The sequence below is a fragment of the Myxine glutinosa genome, chromosome 8, assembly GCF_964187855.1.
Source record: "Myxine glutinosa chromosome 8, kmMyxGlut1.1, whole genome shotgun sequence".
Taxonomy (NCBI): domain Eukaryota; kingdom Metazoa; phylum Chordata; class Myxini; order Myxiniformes; family Myxinidae; genus Myxine; species Myxine glutinosa.
Window position 1 is genome coordinate 98,838,707 of NC_136268.1, and position 26,128 is coordinate 98,864,834.

General features: G+C 48.1%; 1 protein-coding gene across 1 annotated transcript in view; it reads left to right on the plus strand.

The window, feature by feature from the left end:
• LOC137433154 (uncharacterized) overlaps positions 1–26,128 on the plus strand; it is a 432,405-nt gene that overhangs the window by 381,761 nt on the left and 24,516 nt on the right. Inside the window, exons 54-59 of the mRNA XM_078783571.1 lie at positions 10,679–10,732; positions 11,260–11,313; positions 12,178–12,195; positions 12,322–12,375; positions 12,732–12,770; positions 13,991–14,120. Of these exons, the coding sequence (XP_078639697.1) occupies positions 10,679–10,732; positions 11,260–11,313; positions 12,178–12,195; positions 12,322–12,375; positions 12,732–12,770; positions 13,991–14,120 (349 nt within the window). The remainder of the gene's footprint in view (positions 1–10,678; positions 10,733–11,259; positions 11,314–12,177; positions 12,196–12,321; positions 12,376–12,731; positions 12,771–13,990; positions 14,121–26,128) is intronic.

The following is a 26,128-nucleotide window of genomic DNA, read 5'->3' on the forward strand; positions in this document are numbered from 1 at the left end:
GTTTGCCCAGGCTGTGATTTTGTCCAGGTCTGCAGAGAGTGAGGAGGCTGCAGACTGCCGATCTGAGGGATGAGGAATGGAGCGACAGAGAGTAGAGTCATCAGCAAAGAGATAGAGAGGATTTTCAAGAGAGTCAGAGAGATCATTGATGAAGACCAGAAAAAGCACAGGGCCCAGAACACTACCTTGGGGAACTCCATCCTGAACAGGAAGAGGAGATGAGAGAAACCCATTCAGGGCAACACGTTGACTACGACCAGAGAGGAATTCCGCCAGCCATGCGTGGAGATTTCCATGGATACCAAAGGAGGAGAGTTTGGTGAGCAGGGCAGGGTGCCAGACCGTATCGAAGGCACGGGAAATGTCAAGGGAGACAGCTCTAATTTCCTGTTTGGCGTTGAGGACCTCCATCCATTGTTGAGAAAGCAGAAGCAGCATGTCCAGAGTAGAGTGACCTGGTCTGAATCCAAATTAATGATCAGAGATCAAGCCATTGGAGAAGAGGAAAGATTTCATAACTGAAGCAATGATGGATTCCATGACTTTGCTGATAATTGGGAGAAGGCTGATTGGTCTGTAGTTGCTAGGATCTGTTTTTGCACCTTTTTTGTGCAAAGCGGTGATGTTGGCTGATTTCCAAGCAGATGGCAGATGACCTTGAGCAAAAGATAGGGTGAAGAGAACAGAAAGAGGTAGTGAAAGAGCGGAAGAACATGATTTTAGGACACGTGGGCTGATGCCGTCAGGACCAGTTGCAGAATCAGAGTCGAGGATTGACAGAAACTTTTCCACCTTGTCAGGAGGAAAGGACACAGAGTCCAGGAGCAGCTGGGTACAACTGGGTACGGTGGGTACAGAGAGCGATGGGTTTGGGACACAAGATTTAGAGGCAAACACAGAGTTGAGGCATTCAGCTTTTTCACGTGCGGAGTCAGCCTTTAAGCCGTTTGAGGTGAAGGAGGGGATGGAGGGGGAACAAACACCAGCAACAGATTTGACCAGACGCCACCAGGATTTGGAAGAGCGAGACAGATAAGAGAGTTCGGTCTTGAGAACGGTGAGATATTGTTTCCTGGCTCTCCTGAGGGTGGACACACACTTGTTTCGGGCTTTGTGAAAGGAAATTAGATTTCCTTCCATTGGATTTGCTTTCCAGGAGACGAAAGCAAGTTGTTTCAGGGCAACAGCCTCACCACAAGATTCCGTGTACCATGGACGGGAGGAAGGGTATGACAACTGAAGACGAGATGGGATAAATCTGTGCATGAGAGAGAGCAATTTACTTTGAAAGAATTCCCAGGATGAGTTGATGTCAGAGGTGGTAGAGATGGGAGACCAGTCCAGATGATTGATGGCTGCTTGAAGACCATGCCAGTTGGCCTGAGTGAAATGCCAGACTCGTCGACGCTGAGGAGGCTCTCTGAGAATGGTCAGAGAGATGTCCACTTTGACAAGCACATGATCAGATGAGCCGATTGGAGCAGAAGAAGAGCAGCATTTTTTCTGGGAAGTTAGTCATAACCAAGTCCAGAAGAGAAGATGCTCCGTTGACTGAGATCCGGGTCGGGAAATTGACAGATTGTGTCAGTCCCAGTGAGTCGCAGAAGTCCTTTGCTGAAGAGCCATGGCTGATGAGAGATGTACCCACACCCAGCCAACTGGCATGGTGACAATTGAAATCACCACATATGAGGAAGAGAGAGTTGGGATGGGTAGATAGAAGTTGGTCCATATTATCAGACAGCGAGATGTAGATGGAGTCATCACTGTTTGGTGGACGGTACAACACACATATGAACAAAAGGTGGGAGCGAAGGGGAAGCCATAGCCAAAGGTATTCCTGGGGGTGAGGTGGAGAGAGGGCAGTGGAGGGCGAGTGAGGAAGAGAGATTTTTATAAAGATAGCAACCCCACCTCCAGGACGAGGCTCAGGTCTATCATACCGGAGGAGGGAGTAACCTGGGAGAGATACCAAGGCATCAGAGACATCATGAAGGAGGAAAGTTTCTGTTAAGCAGATCACATCTGGTTTGTCAGAAGCAACCTGTATGGAGAGATCAGTCAAGTTTGAGCGAAGGCCCCGGATGTTTGAGGTCCATACCGTTAATGAAGAGGAAGGGGGAGCATCGGATACAGAACAGGGGGGGGAGGGGTAGGGTAAGATGTGGAAGAGGAGTAAGAGGTAGGGAGAGCTGTTGAAGGTGTGTCAGAGATTTCAGAATAGCTTGGAGAAAGGGAAGAATGGAGCGGACAAAAGGTTTGATGGAGATTGGGTGAGGCACAGTGAGGTGTTATTTGAGGAGGGGGAAGAGCGAGGCAGAAGGTTGGGGGAGATGAAGGTGAAAGTTGGAAGGGGGAAGAAGCAGGGAGGATGCTTTGAGGAGGAGGGGTGAGAGGGGAGTCTAGGAGGGGAGGAGCGAGGGAGAGTCTCGGAGGGGAGGGGTGTGGGGGGAGTTTAGGAGGGAGGGGAGGGAAGGGGCAAGGGGGGAGATTTGAAAGGGATGGGTGATTGGGAGGATTTGGGGGGAGGGGTGATGGGGAAGTTTTGGAGGGGAGGGGGGATGGGGAAGTTTTGGAGGGAAGGGGGGATGGGGAAGATTTGGAGGGGAGGGGTGAGATTGGATTTTGAAAAGTGTACGATTCATGGGAAACGAACATTTTTTGCAAAATGAGTTTGAGACCTTCGAGTCAAAAATACGTTTGAGGACGCTGAAGGAGGGGTGGAGTTCTGGAGAGTTTAGGGAATGTAGAAAAGAGGAACTGTAAGAGATGGTATTTTTTTTGGGGGGGGGGGGGGAATGAATAGATTTGGTGAGCAAGACGAAAGCATCCTTTTGTAGGAGAAGAAGAAAAAGGTGTTGTAATATATGAGAGAAAACAGTTGTTCAGGGGAGAGATTATACATTTCTGACCACGTGATCGCGTGATTGCGAACAACGTGAACGAAGAACGAACGAACAAATAAGAACAACATATAAACGACTAAGACCTGAGAAGGGAAAAAAATTTGGGGTTTTTTTTTTTTTTTTGAGTTGAGATATTAAACAAGGAGGTATGGGGTGAATGACTGGGACGAAACAGAGAACGAAAATAATTGCAGCGCATTCGACGAACCGCTGAGAGAAAAACAAAACCACAAGGTCGGAGACGGTACGGTAGCCTAAGCCTACGAGTACTAGGCCTCAGAATACTCGTCACGCATTAACCGACGATTGTGTATACATGTACGAAAAATTAACACCGAAAATTTTCCTAAAGACACGCTATAGGTACACACACCGAAAGATAGATACAGTCTCGACAAAAACACAATTGTGAAAGATTACTTCGCTTCAAAAGCGTGAGCGCATGGAACAGCTTCGAAAAGACGTGACCTCGCCGTGATCTCCGAGTGTGGGTGTGGAGTGTGGTTTTATGGGGGGGAGGAGTGTGGTTTTGGTATGAGGTATGAGGGGGAGTGTGGTTTTAAATCTTTATTTTAAGCAATGATCCAAATATGGTGGAGGAGGTGGAGGTAAGAGAGCATCTGGCGACAAGTAAACATGACACATTGTGTGAAATTATATTGTTGAGATGTTGAGTTCAGGATTCTAAAATAAGGTTGTTATATTTCAGGAAGGCAAACATAGAAGGTATGAGAAGAGAGTTAGGTGCTCCGGATTGGGAAAAGCTAATGTGTGGGGAAGTCTGCATCAGAGAAATTAGCAACCTTCAAGGAGCAATTGTGTAGCGTGCAGAGTACCGGTAGGTATATTCCGGTGAAATCGTAAAAATGGATGCAGAAGGAGGCCAGGGTGGATGAGCAGGGAGGTACGCAGTGTTATTAAAGATAGGCAGAAGGCATTCATGAAGAACAAAACAACAGGACTAGAGTCCAACTCACATCAGTAAAGGAGTAAATCAATGCTAGTTAAGAAAATATCTTGGCAACCCAAAAGAGAATACGAAAAGTATGTGGCCAGAAATATGATACATAACAATATGTTATATTTAACTATACAAGAGGTAAATACAAGGTTAAGACAGGTGTGGGCCCTGATGAGGGGCAGTAAGGGGAACTTCCAATGGCTGAGAGTATCTATCTCAGAGGTGAGCTAGGGCTTTTTAAAAGAGATCCAAGTAGGAATGGAGGAAGCAAAGAAACGGCGAGGAAGATGAAGGGATGCTAAATCTCCAGGACCAGATAATATTGTCGTGTGACTGCTCTCAGACTGCTGTCACGGAAGGCAATCGAGCGTTACTCCTGGGCATTCAGTTCAAACAGCGGATTTTATATATGCGGGGGCAGAAAGAGAAGAAGAGGAAGCTGAAGCGCTTACCTGAGCGATCCCGCCGGGCAGTCTTCAACCTGCAAAAAGTAACTCAAAACGAAACCCGATTTAAAATGTACAGAAAATACCGAAGGGGTTTATTAAACGGAATGCCGGGACAAAGAAAAGTGCAACGATAACTAAAGTCCTAAGACCTAAATGGAGCGCTCCCTCACCAGACTTAGAAACACAGACGAAGGGAAAGATAACCTGGAAAATAAAAACGTGTGGTTATTTGCACTTAGCTCAATTGGCTTGAACCTTGTCAGGGTCTGCGAACGGGTCTGGGGCGCTGGTAGCGTTGCGCGCGAAGCATGTGCGTTGGTGCGAAACAGGCCTCACTATGCCTCGATGAAGGCCTCCCGAGCATTCGTTCACACGTCGTTTCTGCCTTGCAAAACTGCAGCTCTCCGTCTGCGGCTCTTCCTCCTCACATCAGACAAACAAGGGAACAAGGAAACGATGCCGGCCCACAACCTCTTCCGCCAGAACCGAGGTCCAAACGTCAAGACAGGGAGGAGAATCGTCAGCGCTCAACCGTCTTTCACCAAAGTCCGATACCAAGGGGGGGGACAAGATGTCGGTCAGCGCGTCCTTTTATCGGCCGTCTCGTGACGTCATCTGTGACTCTCCACCAATCAGCCCGCAGGCCACCACTGCATGCTCAGCTCTCCACCAGTCAATGCGCCGCTTCTTGCTCACCCTTCTTTCACCAATCAGTGAGTGCCTTCTTGCTCCGCCCTGGCCAATCAGCGAGTCCCTTCTTACCCTGGCCTTCCTGTTGGTCAACTCCCGCCCAATCAATCACTGTCCTTCTGGGCGTGGCTCTCGGCCTGCCCGAGCGATGTGTGCCTGCCATGCGGGATTGTTAGCCCTAGTCCTTTATGCCTGGCTTCCGGGTGGTTTTTATTATTAAGTGTGGTTTAATGGGCACTTTCTCACTAGTGTCTATGGTGTGGCGCCAAAAGGGACAAAGGAAATATATCACTGAGGTTTGACGAACAGAGAATTAACATAATCCCTATAACCAGTTAACGTGCCCCATTCCTCGTAATGGGGACGAAGATACACCTTAATCCGACATCCGGGCTAAACAGGTCCTCTACTTATTACATGGTGGTGGTTCTTCTTCTTCACGACAGTCGGAGCATGATACCGACACAAATCGACCTGACTACATATCACAACCCCACCGACATAACAATATGCATCAAAGAGTATTGATGGAGGGGGCACAGAGGTTAATCGTGATGTTAATCAATATCTTTAACAGCTCAAGAGAATCGGGACAGGTACCAGAGGATTGAGATTAGCAAATGTAACACCACGATTCAAGAAAGGATCCAGAAAAGAATTGACGAACTACAGATGTCTTAGTTTGATTTTGGTTGGAGGGAAGATGTGTTGGAATGGTTAATGAAGGAATGGACAGGAAATCATTTGAATAATCTCAAACTAATTAAAGGTAGTCATTGTCAACATCGATTTACTAAGGGCAGGTCATGTTTAACAAATATATTGAAGTTCTATGATGCAGTTTCTGACTGGGTGGATGAGGGAAATGCAGTGGATGTAGTTTATCGAGACTTTCAAAAAGTTTTTGAAAAGGTACAAAAGAGAAGGCTGTTTGCCGAGGAGAGGATGTGTGCAGTACCACTGTTATTTTCCATCATTTACATCACCAATTTGTACAGTGATGTTAAGAGTAAGGTTTCCAAATTTGCATATGACACTAAGTTTGGAGGTAAGGGAGATATTTGGGAGGGGAGTGATCTGATTCAGGAAGTTCTGGTTACTTTGAGCAAGGGATTGGAAAATGCAGTTCAACACAAAGATATGCGAGATGCTTGAGTTGGTAAAAATAACGACAATAGGAATTATATAATGGAAGGTGCCATATTGAAGTGTGTGGCACAGGAGAAGGGATCTGGAGGTAGTAATACACTTTTGCCATAAAAAAAACAAACATGTAGAATTGACAATATAAATGTTGAAGGACTAGTCCAGTGTTCTTTCCAAGGGCCTTTTGGGCATGAGGGATGTGTAGAACACTTATTTCCACATTTCCACGTAACATAGTTACCTCATAATTGTTGAGCATATGGTTCATACAAAAAACACACACTAATTATATTATTTCACAATCCACTACAATACCACATCTGTCAGAAAATGAGAGGAATCTAATGATTGGACACCTTCAAACAGCTTCTTCCATAAGCAATGATGCAAGGTGGAACATGAAGAAGAGGAACTGTTTATGACCCTATAAGACATTTTCAAGTGACTAGATCATGCCAAGAAATGGACGGAACATGGATAACGATAACGGATCATGCTCAGGATCTATACATTCACACGACCCAACTACACAATCCGTTTCAACTGTACTGGGCATTTTATTTTCAATGGCCATTGTTTTTTCAATGGCCATTTTTTCCCCACCTTTTACATTCTTATTCATCAACATCATATCTGGTGTCCAACTTGCCTTCCTCACCACAGTTGTTATGGGCTTTTGCCACCTTAACTACAAAATTCCACGAATGTTAAATGCAGGCAAACATCAATCCCTCTACCAACTACTCTTTCCATGCTCCATTATGAATTGTCACATCGCAAAAAGACATTCTTCTCCCATAGCTGGCCAAACTAATGGTCTTGTTGAGATGCAGGTTGAGATGCACGTTAATGAGCCGTCGGCCTGTTTTACATCACAACAGTCGATCTATACCTACAGTCGTGGCCAAACACCCTTGCACTTTTTCAAATAACTCACAATCTTACTATAATTCACCAAATGTCCGTCCATCTGTCTGTCTGTCTGTCTGTTCGAGGTACCGTAAAAACTGCTGAACCGATCGCAAAGATATTTTGGGTGGATAATCCTGGGATCTCCAGGAATAAAATAGGCTATTTCGTTTTCCCAATTTCAGCTTTAGTCTCCAGCATTCTCAGGTTTGGACTCCCGCATAACATTCGCGTTCGCATAACATTCATTGTTCTCATTGTGACGATGTTGCTTTCCCGGGTGCCGCGTGATCGGTGCATCAGTTTGTGCGGCACCCTGGAAAGCAACATGTCTCCATCGATCGCTAACAGATCGCTGTCTCCATCGATATTGCCAGGGCCGTAACAGCTATCGGCTCAAAATCCTTTTAACTGTTGATTTGGTACAGTTACACGTATCGGGAGTTTGGTACACGTATCGGGAGTTTGGTACACGTATCGGGAGTACATACGACATAGCGATTGTGAACACGATTATCGATCACGATTCACGATCATCACGATCATAGTGTATCGATCACGATTTGAAACACGATGGAATAATATTTACCGATATGAACAGTGATGTGGCTTTTATTGAAATTCTAAAGATACTGTTTAGATTTTGATGATTTGCGTGTTATATGATTCAACGGATGTTTATATGAATCTTTTAAAATAAAAAAAACCCTTCAATTTCTGATATTTTGCCTTTTCATTTGGGCTTCCCAATTGAAGCCCCGCCCATAGGGCGGGTACCGTTGCTAGTTTTCTCTAAAACGAAGTTGAAATTGACAAAAGTATTTGGTCTCCACAATTCTTTATTTTACTGGTAATATTACAGAACCTTTTTTTGATTCAGAACTTAATATCTCCTTTTAAATCAGAAAATAAAAAGAAATGGCATTGGCAAAATCATTGACACCCTCGACTTAATATTTGGTAGCACGGCCTTTGGACAAAATAACTGCAGTTAAGTGCTTCCTATAGCCATGAACGTACTTCCTACACCTCTCTACTGGCAGTTTGGACCACTCTTTCTTTTTTTTCTTTTTTTTTTTGTATACTGAATCGAGGCTCGTGAAAGAGCTAACATTTACTTCACAAACAAATCAACCAGACAAACAAAATATAGAAAAAGAGGGAGCGGAAAACAAGATGGGGAGAGAAGGGGAAGCACACAAACACAACATTTGAGAGTAGGGAGATGTGTGGAAGGGAGAGGGCTTGGGGGGAGGAGGCGTGGGAAGGGGGGGGGGGAGGGGAGGGGGAAGTATAAAACACAAGGACACCAAGGACTTCCACGACAGAAGTTGGTATTTCAAAAAAGTGGAATTGGGGTGAAATTAGCGGGGGTAGAAAAGGTCAAGGTTTTGGATGGGGGAAGATAAGAGATGGTGGTGAACAGCTGTTTTAAAGACCTGGAGGGTGGAGTGGGATTGAAGAGAGTGAGGGAGTTTGTTCCAGAGGTGGGAGAAAAGAGGAATGAAGGAGTGAAGGTGAGCAGAGAGTCTTGATTTTGGCAGTTTGACCATAAGAGGGTTGCAGGCAGATCTTGTGCAACCTGTAGGAATATTTGCGGGGCAAGGCCAGAGAGGAGTCGGTAGAAGACGGAAAGACCACCAACCTGCCTGTGGTGAGTGAGTGAGAGGCCCTTGGAGTTAGCTTCATCGCGGGAGATTCCAATGATTCTGAATGCTTTGGTTTCAACAGCGTGAAGACGAGCTAGGTGTGAGGCAGGAGCACCAGCCCAGAGGGGAGAGCAGTATTCCATTGAGCTGCGGATGAAAGCCTTGTATGTGGTGAGGAGCTCAGGTGTGCCAAGGAAGGATTTCGCATGACGGAGGATGCCCAGTCGGGCATCAAGGATGTACAGGTTGTCTTCTTGTGCAAACTGCTCCAGTTCTCCCAGATTTGAAGGGATCTCTCCACAGAGGCAGCACAGCAACCCCAAAACATCATTGAACCTCCTCCATGTTTGACTGTAGGGAAGGTGTTCTTTTCTTTGAAGGCTTCATTTTGTTTTCTGTAAACATAGAGATGATGTGCGTTACCAAAAAGCTCTAATTTGGTCTCATCTGTCCAAGGGACATTTTCCCAGAAGGATTTTGGCTTGTTCAGGTGTGTTTTGGCAAGCTACAGTCGTGCTTTCTCAGCAGTGGGGTCCTCCTGGGTCTCCTACCATAGGACCCCCTTTCATTGTCTTGGCGATGGATGGTATGAGTTGAAACTGTCGTACCTTGTGTCTGAACGTGAGCTTGAATCTGTTTGGCAGTTGATCGAGGTGCTTTCTCCACAATTCAAACAATCCTTTGCTGCAATCTTCGATCAAGTTTACTCTTGCGGCCACATCCAGGGAGGTTGTCTACAGTGCCAAGGGCCTTAAACTTCCTGATAACATTGCATACGGTGGACACAGGGACATCAAGGTCTCTTTAGATGGACTTGTAGCCTTGAGATGGTCCATGCTTGGCTACAATCTTGTGTCTGGCCTCCTCAGACAATTCTCTGGTTTTCTTTCTTTTCTCCATGCTCATTGTGGTACACACAGTGACACAAAACAGCAGAATGACTTCTTTTCTCCATTCAAACTGGTTGAATGAGTGATTTTTTTTTTTTTGCAGGCACCTGCATCTCACCACAGGTGAGTTCAATTCCAAAGTAAAGGAGAATCACCTGCTTGAAGTCTAATTATTTCGAACAACTTCTAAAAGGTGCCAATAATATTGTCCGGGCCATTTTCGGATTTCTGTGTGGAATAAGCTAAGATTTCGTAATTTTTTCAGCTTTTTTTGTTTTGTTCCACTATACACAAATAAATACATATGTGGATACCAAAATATTTTTTCATTTCAACAATTTTCTGGAAGATATGGTGCATTATTGGAAAAAAAAAGTGCAAGGGCGCCAATACTTTTGGCCACGACTGTACATTCTCCTCCCATAGCTGGCCAAACTAATGAACTCCCTGCAAGGCTCACATGACAGTTGAGTCAGTGTATTATTTTAAAATTTAGTTGGATATCGATCTTTGAAGTCGTGGGAATTAAGGAGTAATAAGATGTTGGCATGATTGTGCAGGCTTGGTGGTCCTAATGGCCTCTTCCTGTATTTAAGTTCCCTGTATAATCAAATCTGGAGTCAAGTAGGTCCTTTCCCCCAAGCCATTTATACCCCCCTTTTAATCCAGCCTTCTCCTGGATGTAATATTTCCATCAAATTTGTCAATGTATAAGAATATGATTCTTCTTGGCTATTTGTTGGCAGTTTTTGTCGAACCATTGAAAAGTATTCAGACATTTTGTCATTTTTGACCTTTCTAGGCTATTTTTCTTTCTATATTCTTATAGTCTATACTCAAATACACATTGTATGTCACGAGGCAAGCATTCGTTTAGTATTTGAAATTGATGTGTGAATTTATTTTAATTTCAAACCAGACACGATTGTTCGATACCTGATTTAAGGTCGAGGCTTGGTCTCGATGCCAAAAGAAGCGAGTTCATGCATCTCCTCTGCACTCAATACATTGTGTAATGCATCACACCTCTGCACTCCATACACTCATTACAGTCAACATGAGTGTTCTTGTGTTCCAGGGCAAGCATGGGAAGATAGGAAGGAGAGGAAGCAGGGGAGTCAGAGGGAAAAAGGTGATCAGATTTTCCTGCTCTATAGCTGCATCATTAATAAATACAAGGATCCACATTTAAAAGGTTCTGGCTTTACAGATCAAGTTTGAAGCTATTGATTGTGATTAATTAGTTTTTTCCACTCAGCAGCATCTGCCCAAAACCCAAGGCCACAGTATTACCTTTTCCCTTTAGGAGAAAAGGTTCAGCACACCTTTTTCCTATAGGAGAGCACAATGCACACAATATCAGCTGAAAACAACATTATCACTCAAATTTTTTCCTGGACCTGGAATGATCATCTATAGAAATTGTAGGTCTGCAGGAGTGCAGGAAATTAAATGTATACATTTCCATGTGTGCACACCTGCCCCCTGGATGCCATCAGGAATAAGATAATTATTATTCTTTCGGAAAAAGTGCATTATTTTCCCAAAGCAACACAGTTTTTATTTCCTTTGAATTTTTGGTTCTGTATTTTCATTTTAAGAGAAAACATCATATGTCGATGCGTTGTTCACTTGATGCAATTTGATGTTTCTCACCAGGGAAAGAGAGGAAGGCGGGGTTCACCGGCACATTCAGGATACATTGGACTTTCCGTGAGCACGCCTTTGCATGGTCACCCTCCAGTTTTCCTCTGTCACAGCCTGTTCTGCAAAGCTGAACTTGAACGTAATTTATGTACGTTTTGCGTGTAGCCTTGGCAACCTCATGAGCCACGTGCAATCAATAGTGAGGACCAGGGGAGGAAAATGGGAAGGGGCGGGGCATATTTCCTGGGAACACTCCGTTTTCCCTCCTGCTGCTCTTGTGCTTTAATGGAATGTCCGCTTACTCAAAGCCACACAGTCATGTTCAGTTATGAATTGCAATGTGGATGTTTTCATCTCCTCCTTAAATTTCCAATCCCTTACTAATCACCATCCCCCTTACCCACTACACATCACATGCACACACTAGCAAAGATTTTCTTTCACACAGTAAAAAGCTTGTGCGGTAGCTTTTGAACTATTTCTCTAACTAAACAATTTAGGCTGGCAGGATAGCCTGGAGATATGCACCCTCACCTCTAGGCTCTCTAGCCTGGGTTCCCACCTCGGCCAAGCTATAAACTGTCACCCTGGTGTTTCGCATGCGGGGTGACCCATCAATGTGTGTGCCATCCCCTAGGATGGATGTGTCATCTGCTACAAATTACAAATTCCTGTTCTAAACTACATGCGGGTACTGCATCAGTGGCACAGTCACACCCTACCTCAACAAATGATAGTACGGCCTTGTGCTGCAAACAGAAGAAGAAGAAGAAGAAGAAGAAGAAGAAAATTTAAACACTCAGGACATTGCTGAGATAATGTGTGTGCGCCGTGCTTCTGCAGAATGGACCAATTAGCTGTAAAATAATGAATATTGTTATTATTATTGTTTTGATGGACTCTGATCTCTTCTTGTTTGTTCTGTTTCAGGGACTGTTTGGTAAAAAGGTGTGTTTTCTGCACATCACTGAACAATTTCTTCATCCATTTACTCAGTCTCTTAATTTTTTTTATTCAATTTAAATTTGGCAATTTTATTGTGACGTCGCTTTCAACGAGCCTTGTTTTTTCAAGGGAGAAAAAGGTGTTCTTGGAGTCAGGGGCCCGAAAGGACCACGCGGACCCCCTGTGAGTGAAACTTTCTTGAGTTGTAATAACTCCTTTTTCCATACACCACTTGCCAGTTACAGACTCTAAACCTATAAAATTATATGGCTGATTATTTAAAGGCATCAATTTTAAGTTCAGGTCCACATGCTTATAGAGCACAGTAAATGACTCCGCATTTTAAAATTGGGAAACCTCAGCATTAAGCAAATAGATATTTATGTGCCCATAAATGCAGTGCTTTTTCAATAACACTTCAATAACATTTGCCACCCTACACATTTTAATTTATTCATTTACATTTTGGATATCCTCCACTTGCATGAGAACTTGATGCTGGACAGAGAAGTTGCGCTAATTCCCATTTCTTGTTTCAGGGAGTCCCGGGCAGGCGAGGCTTGAGCTGGACAGAGCAGGTAGGTGTTTTTAATTTTGAGTTGGATGGAGCAGGTAGATGTTTTTTAATTTTGAGCTGGACAGATCAGATCAGTGCTTTAATTTTGAACTGGGCAGAACAGGTAAATGTTTTTCATTTGGAGCTGGACAGAGCAGATAGATGCTTTTAATTTTGAACTAGGCAGAGTAGGTAGATGTTTTAATGTTGAGCTGGATGGAAAAGGTAGATGTTTTTAATTTTTGAGCTGGAGAGAGCAGGTAGATGTTTTTAATTTTGAGCTGGACGGAGCAGGCAGATGTTTTTTTTATTTTGAGCTGGATAGATCCGGTAGATGTTTTGAATTTTGAGCTGGATGGAGCAGGTAGATGTTTTTAATTTTGAGCTGGAGAGAGCAGATAGGTATTTTTTATTTTGAGCTTGATAGATCAGGTCGATGTTTTAAATTTTGAGCTGGACGGAGCTGGTAGATGTTTTTAAGTTTCAGCTGGAGAGATCAGGCCAGTGTTTTTTATTTTGAGCTGGACAGAGTTGGTAGATGTTTTTAATTTTGAGCTGGACAGATCAGGTAGGTGCTTTAATTTTGAACTGGCCAGAAAAGGTAAATGTTTTTAACTTGGAGCTGGACAGAGCAGATAGATGCTTTTAATTTTGAACTGGGCAGCGTAGGTATATGTTTTAATGTTGAGCTGGACAGAAAAGGTAGATGTTTTTAATTTTTGAGCTGGAGAGAGCAGGTAGATGTTTTTAATTTCACTCCACTTCCAACGTTCGCAGCTGAAAAATTCCCTTTTTGAAACATTTGCTAATTTTCCACTTGCATCTGAGAATCTACAGGACACGTTTTGAATTCAATTTTTGATGCAGGACAGCTGCACTACTTTCCCACAGTGAAAAAAAATTGGGTTTTAAATGACTGACAATGGGCACACTGTGTGGGTGTTTTTTGAGTGTGGTCTGGTTTCCCTCTGTTTCCTTAAATCAGTGCAACTTCGATTTTACAGTGAATATGCAATTCTGTCACGACATTATAAGTTATTCTCAACTATTTCCATTGAATTGCTGTTCACTTCACATGTGTATCTGGGATTTGCTTGGCTATTGTTATGCAATTTGCGGGAGTCAGTACAAGTGTCGGAATATGTCACGACCGCCCTCTCAACAGTCCTTTGATTGAGTTGCATTCTCAGATGATTGTGTGTGCATTGGCTTGCTTCTCGGTAACCTTCATATAATGACCAGGTTGTAATAGCACAGCTGCGGGAGCTGCAGATGCATGCCATGGCCCTTATAGGCCCCTTGCGGGGAGACAAGGAGCGGCCTTTCACTACATGTCGCGAACTCAGCATGTGCCGACCGGAGCTGCCGGATGGTGAGTCACAAGTCACAGTGCTACTACAAGCCAACTCTCTGCAGGGCTAACACTTGTATGTCTGATGGTTAGAGCACCTTGATACTATAGCTTGCATGTCTGATGGTTAGGGCACCTCGATACTATAGCTTGTATGTCTGATGACCCAAAATGTGAGGTTTACTTTTCTTCCCATGACGGTTAGCATATCTTTATCAATTTCCAAATGTTAAAACCTATCATTCAAATTGTTTGCCGCCTAACAACAAATTCTATCTAGTATTCCGCCAAAAATTTTGTAGACAAGCTAAGGGATGTTATGACCAAAATGCTACAATGATTATATTAGGCCTATGAGGTCGAGATACAGCTGTAGACAAAACAACAACAGGCATTTTAAGGCCATTTTCCCTGCTAGAGCGGGGGTTAGCCTTGCGGTCCCCATGACAATGTTCTCCGTTTTGCCCTATTTTCTGCATCTCCCCTTGTTAACCCCCTTGCCCGCATTTCTTCTTCCACCATCTTTAGCCAAGTCTTTCTCGGTCTGCCCCGTCCTCTACTTCCTTATACCAGTCACTTAGCTTAGCTCTTCTCAACCAGTCACTTTCATCCTTCCTCAACACATGACCAAACCATCTCAACCTGTTCCTCTTCACAGCATCAATCACAGGCTCTATTCCCATCATTTTTCGCAATTCATCATTTGTCTTCCTCTCTCTCAACGATACTCCACACATCCATCGAACCATTCGCATTTCCACCCTTTACAACCTTCGTTGCTGCTCTACGTTCATTACCCATGTCTCGCTCCCATAAATCATAACACTTCTCACACATGCAGCATACACCTTTCCCTTCAGCTTCAACGACACTCCCCTCCTCATCAGCACGCCACTCAGTTCCCGAAACTTCTTCCATGCACATCTCACTCTAGCAACCGTTGCCGAGTCTGATCCACCTTCTCCATTCAGCATGTCTCCGAGGTAGCAAAATGTTTTCACACCTTCCAGCTTCACGCCATCTCCAAGATCCAACTCAACATTTCCTCCATCTGCAGCTCCCTCTGTGCACACCTTACATTTGAATGTAGCTGCCACACTGGTAAATGACCCTCTCAGACCACTACGTTTTTGATGAACCCACTCAGCGCACATTGTACATTGAATGGAGTTCACTCCGACACCCTTCCTGCACACAGCACAGGGCCACTTCCCAGTTCTTTCCACCTCACCACATGCTTTACCACTTGCCATCACCTTCGTCTTTCCGATATTCACCTTCAGACCTTTTGTCTCCATACATTCCTTCCACTTGTTCATCTTTTCCTTCAGTCCATCCATACTTTCCGCAATCAACACCAGATCATCTGCATACAACAACTCCCACGGTAAACCCTCCTTTACGTTCTGAGCCAGCACCTCCATCACAGCCACAAATAGTAGTGGACTTAGTACCGACCCCTGATGCACTCCCACCTTCACCTCAAACTCACCACTGTTCCCGTCCTTCGTCCTTACAGCTGTGCGCGCTCTTTTGTACATTGCCATCACTACTCTGATCAACCATTCCTCCACTCCTAACTTCTTCATTGCCCATGTCAATACTTTACGTGGAACCCTATCGAATGCTTTCTCCAGATCAACAAACCCAAGAAAAAACTTCTTCCTCTTCTCCATGTACTTCTCCTGCAACTGCCTCACAATAAAAAGCGCGTCTGTCGTTCCTCTTCCTGGCATAAATCCAAACTGCATTTCGTCGATCTTCACTTTGTTCCTTATCCTCCTCTCCAACACCCTTTCCAATACCTTCATTCCATGCTCCAATAACTTTATCGCTCAGTACGAGCCACACTCTAGACTCTAGAGGGTCACCTTTCCCCTTGTATAGAGGGACGAGGGTACTCAGTTCCCAATCCACTAGAATGTGGCCTTCTTTTACCGCCAGATTACAGATCTCTGTCATTCTCTTCACACCCCAACTTCCTGCTGCCTTCAACATATCTCCCACAACTCCCGTCGGCCCTCCCGCTTTTCTACTCTTCATTGCTTTTATCGCTTCCTCAACTTCCTTCTCAGTTATCTTCTCTGCCGGTCCTAAAACTGGGTTACTCTCTATGTTGCCATCCAATTCATTCTCTGTATTCAACAGCATTTCCATATATCTTTTCCATCTTCCTTTAATTCCATCTGGGTCCACAACGATTTGTCCCACTTCATCCTTCAAGCAACTCACCCCCATCACATCACACCTCTCTTTCGCTATCTGCTTTGCAATCCTGAATACTGCTTTCTGACCCTCTTCCGAATCCAAGCGTTCTCCGAACATTTTCCTACATGCCTCCTGCACCTTTGCTACCTCTTTCTTTGCAGCCTTCTTGGCTGCCTTATAACTTTCATGCTCTGCTGTTTCTGCTCCCGTACCCTTCGCCTTCTGCCACTCCTTGAACTTCTTCCTCTTCTCGTCAATCCTCTTTCCAACTTCATCATCCCACCACCAAGTTTCCGAGTGCCTCGGTGGTCCTTTTGTCCATCCACATACCTCACCAACGGCTCCCAACAGACTAGCTTTCATTGACATCCAACCACTTTCAAGCTCAACCACATCATCCTCGACCCTACTCAGCCTCTCTTTTAATGCCTCCCTTACTGTCACCTCTTTCAACCTCCACACCTTCATTCTCGGTTGGTACTTCACTCGCCGAGCTCTCCTCGCACCTTTCACCCTTATGTCGCAGACAACCAAGTGGTGCTGTGAAACACTGAAACAGCCTCCTCCCCCGGGATCACCTTTGTGTCCCGGAGGTGCCCCCTATCTCGCCTACGCACCATCAGGTCGTCAACGGTTGTCGTCGACCCACCTGACGTGTATCTGAGAGCACGCTTATTATCCTCTTTCTGGACCTGAGTATTACAAATCAACAAATCAGCTCCATCAGCAAACTCCAAAATCCTTTCACCTTCTCCATTTCTCACACCATATCCGTAACCCCCATGAACTCCCTCAAAACCATCCATACTCCTTCCCACATGTCCATTTAGGTCTCCTCCTACCACAACAACTTCCCCATCTTTCACGTTTTCCATCAGCTTCTCTATCGCACACCAGAACTTGTCCTTCTCTTCATCGCTCCGACCAACCTGCGGAGCATATCCCGAGATGACATTCACCAAGAGCTTTCCAATCATCATTTTCACCATCATCAACCTATCACTCACTCTAGTCACACTCACCACACTGTCTACAAACTCCTCAGAAAACAGGACACCAACACCATTCACGCCCTCCAGGCACCCTTGCCACACAAACTTGTAGCCGAAGATCAATATAGCCAACTGATTAAAATATATCACTGTTTAATTCAAAGATTACAAGGAGCTGATACTCTAAGTCCCCCACCATTTTGGGTAGCATGCGGTATAGATCTGTGTAATGTGAAAGTTAAATCTTGAACGGTTTTTTAAATGTCACATACACAAGCCAAATTACTGAGATGGTTGCCATGGCACCAAAATTCAGCCAATCACAGTCGTGATGTAATCAGGTTGAGATAATGTGATGACGAATAGATATCTGTAATCTTCTCATTGTTTTACGGCCACTATTCTCCCATGTTATTGTGGGGTCAGCCAGGGCCAAGTTGGCCCAGGTCTTCGCAAACCGGCTGGCCAAGCCCGACGTTCGACTAGTTATGGCAGGAATTTGGAATTTGGCCATGGTGACGGTGACAGCTCGCCAACTCTTTGCGTAGGTTGCCATGGGATATTTAACCTCCATCAGAAATCAATGCTACTTGATGGGTCTTTAGCTTAATGTTTCATACAACAGTTGGCACATCCATTGACGCCAGGATGTATTGATGCTACTGCAAGCCAGCAGGATGACAGTTTATAGTTCAGTTGTGAATTGAACCCAGACGAGGTAGCTCACAGGTAATTGTGCTACTTCTACGCAATGCTGGCTGCCCATTTGAACAATTCCCCTTGCTGCTCTCTCCAAAAAATTGGAATTATAACTCAAATATTTTATCGGATTGTAGACCTCAACATATTGCAGTCTGTGCACAGTGAAAGTCTGTATTCACTATTCTTTTTCTTTGTTTCTTCGCCCAAGAAATTTAATTCACATGGAAATTAACAGCATCATCCATGGGAATCCCAATGCATGGCTTGCGGACTTCCTCTCCTGCCGTAGTCAACGTGTGGCTCCAAATGGAATTCTCTCATCCTCTTCCTGTCCAGGCTGGAGTTCCCCAAGGCAGTGTTCTGGGCCCTGTGCTTTTTCTGGTCTTCATCAATGATCTCTCTGACTCTCAGGAAAATCCTCTGGAATATGACAAGTGGAATATGACTTTGAATCCTGACAAATCTCTCACACTCACTATGGCTATCTGAAAAGACTGTCTGGAAAACCCTCCCATCTACTTTCTCAACAATTCTCTTGAAGAAGTTCTGTCACTCAAGCTTTTGGATATCACTATCTGCCATGATTCATGAAAAACACATTTCCAAGCTGGCCTCCAAAGCCAGTCGCCGACTGGGCATCCTCCGTCGTGCGAAGTCCTTCCTTGGCACACCTGAGCTCCTCACCACATACAAAGCTTTCATCCGCAGCTTGATGGAATACTGTTCTCCCCTCTACGCTGGTGCTCCTGCCTCACACCTAGCTCGGCTTCACGCTGTAGAAACTAAAGCTTTTCGAATCATTGGAAAAATGTCCCGCGATGAAACTGACTCTGAAGGTCTTTCACTCGCTCACCCCAGGCAGGTTGGTGGAATTTCTGTCTCATACCGACTCCTCTCCAGCCTAGCTCCCCCAGCTCTGTCTGTGCTCTGTCCCCCAAATATTCCTGCAAGATGCCCAAGATCTGCCTGCAACCCTCTTCTGGTGAAACTGCCAAAATCAAGGCTCTCTGCTCACCTTCACTCCTTAATTCCTCTTTTCTCCCGCCTCTGGAACAAACTCCCAAAACTCTCTTCAATCCCACTCCTCCCTCCAGGTCTTCAAAACAGCTGTTCATCACAATCTCTTATCTTTCCCCATCCAAAACCTTGACCTTTTCTACCCCCGTTAATCCACCCCAAACCCTCCTCCTTCAAATGCTCGTTTTATTTCCTGAAATCCCCTGTAGTGTCCATCTTGTTTATCCCGTGTACCCGCCGCAGCCCTCTCTCTTTCACAGATGACCTTGTTCACTACTGTTGTTATGCTTCCCTCTCTCTCCCACTCCCTTTATGATATGTTCTACGTGTTAGCTCTTCTATGAGCCTCGACCAAGCATACAAAAAACATCATTGATGTTTCCAAAGTGCAATACATATAGATAGAATGTTTAGGACTGCCTATAGCCTCTTTCAGTAAGAAATTGGTCCTTATGATGCAAAGGTCACCTGCTGAACCTTTTCATTGAGTCCTCCATACTAGAAAGTGTATCATATGGAATGAGCCCAAAGATTGACTTTTTGAAAGAAATATCATGAATCTCAACCTTCCACCAGTGAATTTTCAAAGATGGAACTGTTGGGTTATGTCACGTGAAACCAATCATGCATTTTGATGCAATTCCCTGACTGTGCAGCACTACAACTAAGTTTTAATCAGATCTAATTTTTCTGACAATCAAATACAGATGAGACAACTCACAGATCTACACGAGTATGCAACCATTTGACCTATTCTGGCAACTGTCTTTCAATTCCATGTAATTTTTTTACATACTATGTAAATTGATACCACAAATAAAAATGATTGTGGTTTTCTGAAGGTCTTGTACAAATACTGCAAAATGACAAACTTTTCCCGATCAATGGTTGAGCACTGTCAAAGCCATTCCAGAACAAACAAAACTGGTATAGTTACCATTGCAGAGCTTTGCCCGGATATATAGATTACAGTAGATCTGAGAATGAGCGATAGTCATGGCTAAAATATTGGCACCCTTGCACTTTTTTCAAATAACCCACAATTTTCTCGAAAAATAAGTTGAAACTGACAACGGTATTTGGTCTCCACAATTCTTTATTTCACTGTTAATCTTACAGAACCTTTGTTGCTTTGTTGCTCACAGAACCTTTATGATATTGGGTTGAACATTGCGCTCCAAAATGTCTTGGTAATCACATTGCGCTCCAAAATGTCTTGGTAATCTCCTGATTTCATGATGCCATGCACACATTCAAGGCACCCAGTGCCAGAGGCAGCACAGCAACCCCAAAACATCACTGAACCTTCTCCATGTTTGACTGTATGGAAGGTGTTCTTTTCTTTGAAGGCTTCATTTTGTTTTCTGTAAACATAGAGATGATGTGCTTTAACAAAAAGCTCAAATTTGGTCTCATCTGTCCACAGGACATTCTCCCAGAAGGATTTTGGCTTGTTCAGGTGTGTTTTGGAAAACTCCAGTCAGGCTTTCTTATGTCTCTCTCTCAGCAATGAAAGAAAGCAAATGAAGGCCTTCCTGGTCTCCTACCATAGAACCCCATTTCATTGAGTTGGCGACGGATGGTGCAAGTTGAAACCATCGTACCTTGTGTCTGAAGGTCAGCTTTAATCTATTTGGCAGTTGATCGAGGTGCTTTCTCCACCATTCAAGCAATCCTTTGCTGCAATCTTCGATCAAATTTTCTCTTGCGGCCACATCCAGGGAGGTTGGCTTCAGTGCCATGGGGCCTTAAACTTCCTCATATCATTGCATATGGTGGACACAGGAACATCAAGGTCTCTGGAGATGGACTTATAGCCTTGAGATTGTCCATTCTTGCCTACAATCTTGTGTCTGACCGCCTGAGACAATCATCTGGTTTTCTTTCTTTCCTCCATCCTCATTGTGGTACACACAGTGACACAAAACAGCAGAATGACTCCTTTTCTCTATTCAAACTGGTTGAATGAGTGATTTTTATATTGCAGGCACCTGCAAGTCACCACGGGTGAATTCAATTCCAAAGTAAAGGAGAATCACCTTCTTGAAATCTAATTATTTCTAACAACTTCTAAAAGGCGCCAATAATATTGTCTCGGCCATTTTAGGATTTCTGTATGGAATAAAATAAGATTTAGTAATTTTTTCAGCTTTTTTTGTTTTGTTCCACTGCAAAGCAAAGAAATACATATGTGGATACCAAAAGATTTATTAATTTCAACAATTTTCTGCAAGAAATGGTGCATTATTTGAAAAAAAGTGCAAGGGTGCCAATATTTTTGGCCTCGACTCTATGTATCTGTGTGTGTGTGTGTGTGTGTGTGTGTGTGTGTGTGTGTGTGTGTGTGTGTGTGTGTGTGTGTGTGTGTATATATATGAAGGAACTGCGCTCCAACGCGAGTCGAAAGAATTGATGCGACCAAAGACGGAATTCGTCCGAGTTGCTTTATTGAAACAAAACAGCTCAGGTATTCTGACAAGCCCGTTTATCGGGCAGCAATATATATACACATTTATGTCGGGAAGTTTGCCCGGCAAAAGCTATACCGGGCATGCCCGGGTGTCAAGGGCGAGCCTTGGAAAGGCGAGTCTGGACCTGCCCGGGCGTGTTTGGCTGCGGCCTGGCAAGTCGAGGCTGGGCGTGCCCGGGCGCTCTGGGCGAGCCCTGGAAAGGCGATAGCGGGCATGCCCGGACGCTCTGGGCGAGCCCTGGAAAGGCGATAGCGGGCATGCCCGGACGCTCTGGGCGAGCCCTGAAAAGGCGATAACGGGCATGCCCGGACGCTCTGGGCGAGCCCTGGAAAGGCGAGAGCGGGCATGCCCGGGAAAGACGAGACCGGGCGTGCCCGGGAGGTTCGGGCGTGCCCGGGAACAGTGAGTCCGGGCATGCCCGGGAGAGGCGCGTCTGGCCGTGTTCTGGCCGGTGCAAGGCGATTGTGTGCATCCAGCGGTAACCGCTACACACGCCCCTTCAGAATCGACCTGCACCGGCAGGGTCAATTTAAGGGGGGTCCGGATGACCCGGCCGAAGCGACCCCTGGAGGGTCGTGGGGAGGGGTCCGACGTGGTGGTGGGTGGTCGAGCGGGGGGAACTGTGGACGGGGGGCGGCCTCGCCGCGGAGGAAGGGCCAACCGTGGTGGTCGGTCGACGTCCATGTGTGCCGGTTTGAGGCGGTCCACAGAAATCCGGTCCTGCCGGCCGCCGAAGTCGACGATGAAAGACTTGTCGCCCCGTCGCAGGACCCGGAAGGGCCTGTCGTACGGCGGCCGGAGTGGCCCCCGGTGCGCGTCATGACGCACAAAGACGTACTCCGCTGTGCGAAGCGCCGGGGGGACGTAGGACTGGGGGCCACCGTGGCGGGACGTCGGCACGGGGGCAAATCGTCGGGCGACCTCCTGGAGGTCCGAGCGCTGGTGAGCGGCGGACCAGGGACTGGTAGCGTCGGGCACGAATTCGCCCGGGACGCGGAGCGGCTGGCCGTAGACGAGCTCGGCGGCGGACGCCTGGAGGTCTTCCTTGGGGGCCGTACGAAGGCCCAAAAGGACCCACGGCAGCCGGTCGGCCCAACCGTCGTCCTGAAGGCCGGCCATGAGTGCGGCCTTCATGGAGCGGTGAAACCGCTCACACAACCCGTTGGCTTGGGGGTGGTAGGCCGTGGTGCGGTGCAGCGTGACCCCCAACGAACGGGCGACCGCGCCCCAAAGCTCAGACGTGAACTGTGGGCCGCGGTCGGACGAGATGTCCGCTGGTGCGCCGAAGCGCGCGACCCAGGTGGCGATGAACGCCTGCGCCACGTCGGCGGTGGTGGTGGAGGCGAGGGGCACGGCCTCCGGCCACCTGGTGGTCCTGTCCACCATGGTGAGCAGGTGGGTGAACCCCCGCGAGGGGGGCAGGGGACCCACCAGGTCCACGTGGACGTGGTCGAAACGCCGTTCAGGCACGGCGAAAGGTGCCAGCGGGGCCTGGGTGTGGCGGTGGACCTTGACCCGCTGGCAGGCCGTGCAGGCGTTGGCCCAGTCGCGGATGTTTCGTCGAAGGCCGTGCCAGACGAAACGCGCCGACACCAGCTTCTGAGAAGCTTTCCGGCCCGGGTGAGAAAGGCCGTGGATGGAGGCGAAGATGCGGCGCTGCCAGGAAACGGGCACGATGGGGCGAGACTGGCTCTGGGAGACGTCGCAGAGCAGGACGGTGCCCGCGAAGGGAATGTCGGCCAGGCGGAGGCCCGTGTCCGCCGCACGGAGTGCCTGCACCGAGGCGTCGGTGGTCTGGTCGGCCGCCATGAGCGCGAAGTCCACGCCGAGGTGGACCGCGTTCGCGCTGGCCCGAGAAAGACAGTCGGCCACGGCGTTGTCTTTGCCGGCGACGTGCCGGATGTCCGTGGTGAACTCCGACACGGCGGAGAGGTGGCGCTGCTGGCGGGCCGACCACGGCTCCGTGACCTTAGCCATTGCGTAGACCAACGGCTTGTGGTCGACGAAAGCCGTGAACGGGCGGCCCTCCAGGAGGTGTCGGAAATGGCGAACGGCCAGGAATAGCCCGAGCAGCTCGCGGTCGAACGTGCTGAAGTTTAACTCGTTCGGCCGGAGTTGCCGGCTGAAAAAAGCGAGTGGCTGCCAAACCCCGTCCACCCATTTCTCATGGACGGCGCCCACCGCGTAGTTGGAGGCGTCCGTAGTGAGGGCAATGGGCGCGTTGAGCACCGGGTGAGCCAGCAGCGTTGCGTCGGCGAGGGCCCGTTTGGCGCTGGCGAAGGCCGCGTCCATGGCCGCGGACCAAACAATGTCATGCTTGGCCGGCTTGCCCCGGAGGGCCTCGTAAAGGGGCCGCATGAGCTGAGCAGCGCGGGGCACGAATCGGTGATAAAAATTCACCATGCCGAGGAACTCTTGGAGGTCCTTGATGGAACGGGGACGCGGGAACGTGGTGATGGCCTCGACCTTGGTCGGCAGCGGCACGGCCCCGGTCTTGGTGATGCGGTGGCCCAAAAAGTCAACGGTCGTCGCGCCGAAGTGGCATTTGACCGGGTTGACAATTAAGCCGTGCTCGCTGAGGCGACCGAACAGTGTTCGGAGGTGGAGGAGGTGCTCGGCGCGGGACGTGCTGGCGACGAGGATATCGTCCAGATGGACGAAAAGAAACGGCAGGTCGTGCAGCACGCCGTCCATCAAGCGCTGGAACGCCTGGGCCGCGTTCTTGAGGCCAAACGGCATCCGCAAAAATTCGAACAGGCCGAACGGCGTGATGACGGCCGTCTTCGGGACGTCGGCCGCCCGGACAGGTACCTGGTGGTAGCCCCGTATCAGGTCAATTTTCGAAAAGATGACCCGTCCCGCCAAACGGGCGGAAAAGTCCTGAATATGCGGGATCGGGTACCTGTCGGGGGTGGTAGCGTCGTTGAGACGGCGGTAGTCGCCACACGGGCGCCATCCACCCCCCGGCTTTGGCACGATGTGCAGTGGCGAGGCCCACGCGCTATCGGAGCGCCGCACGATGCCGAGGTGCTCCAACGCGTCGAACTCGGCCTTCGCCACGGCGAGCTTGGCCGGGTCGAGGCGGTGGGCCCTGGCGTAGACCGGCGGGCCCGTAGTGGGTATGTGGTGCTCGATCCCGTGCCGCACCGCGACGGCCGAAAATGTCGGCCTCGTGAGGGCCGGGAATTCCGCGAGCAGGCGAGCGAACTCGTTCGCTGCCGGGAGGGCGCACGCCAGTTCGGTCGGCGCGGAGCTGCTCATCGTGCACGCCAGGGAGCTGAAGGTCTCGGCGTTGACAAGGCGACGACGTTTGACGTCGACCAGCAGCCCGTGCACGCAGAGGAAGTCGGCGCCCAGCAAAGCCATGGGGACGCAGGCGGTCACAAAAGTCCATTGAAAACGCTGGCTGCCGAAGCAGAGGGTGACGACGCGTGGGCCGAAAGTGCGTATGGCCGAGCCATTAGCAGCGACCAAAGAGGGGCCGCAAACGGCGTCCCGCCTGTCCTGCTCGGAGGCGGGTATGACGCTCAGTTGGGCGCCGGTGTCACACAGGAAACGCCGCCCAGACGCTTTGTCCGGAATAAACAGCAAGTTGCCCGAGTGGCCGGCGCTCATGGCTGGGAATGAACGCCGGCCCGGCCGTTTCCCGACCTGCCGAAAGTGCACGGGGGCCAGCACGTCCGAGCCTTGTGTCCGAACCTGGCGTGGTAATAACACCACGCCCGGTCAGGTGGAGGCCCCGGCCATCGTGTCGGAAGCGGGTGGTGCGGCGTGGCGGCCGCCAGTTGCACCGGCAGTTCGGCCTCCAACCGCCCAGGGCGCTCGGGCGTCGTGGGCGTCGCCTCGGACGGCGGCGGGCTCCAGGTAACCGCGCCGATGTGCTGGCCCGCCGAGGAGATCTTATCGGCTTCCCTGGCGAGGGCGCGGGAATCCGTGATCAACGTGCCAGCCAGGGCGAGGCGTACCGGGTGAGGCAGCTGGCGAAGGAACAGCTCGCGGAACAGAAAATCCGAAGAGTGCTCACCGAGCAACGAGAGCATATAGTCCATGCGCTCTGACGGGCGCGTGTCGCCGAGCTCGGGCAGAGCGAGCAGGCGCCGTGCGCGTGCTGCCGGTGAGAGGGCGAAAGCGTCGAGGAGGAGTGTCTTCAGCGCGTCGTATTTGTCAGCAGCCGGCGGGTGCTCGAGGAGGCTCAAGGCGCGGGCCGCGGTGGCGGAACCGAGCGCCGCCACAACATGGTGGAAGCGGGTGTCGTCCGCGGTGATGCCTCGCAGGGCGAACTGAGAGTCCGCCTGAGCGAACCAAACAGCCGCGTGAGCCTCCCAGAAGGTAGGCAGTTTAAGCGTCACTGCCGTATCCATGTCGGTAGGTCACCAATGAAGGAACTGCGCTCCAACGCGAGTTGAAAGAATTGACGCGACCAAAGACGGAATTCGTCCGAGGTGCTTTATTGAAACAAAACAGCTCAGGTATTCTGACCAGCCCGTTTATCGGGCAGCAATATATATACACATTTATGTCGGGAAGTTTGCCCGGCAAAAGCTATACCGGGCTTGCCCGGGTGTCAAGGGCGAGCCTTGGAAAGGCGAGTCTGGACCTGCCCGGACGCTCTGGGCGAGCCCTGGAAAGGCGATAGCGG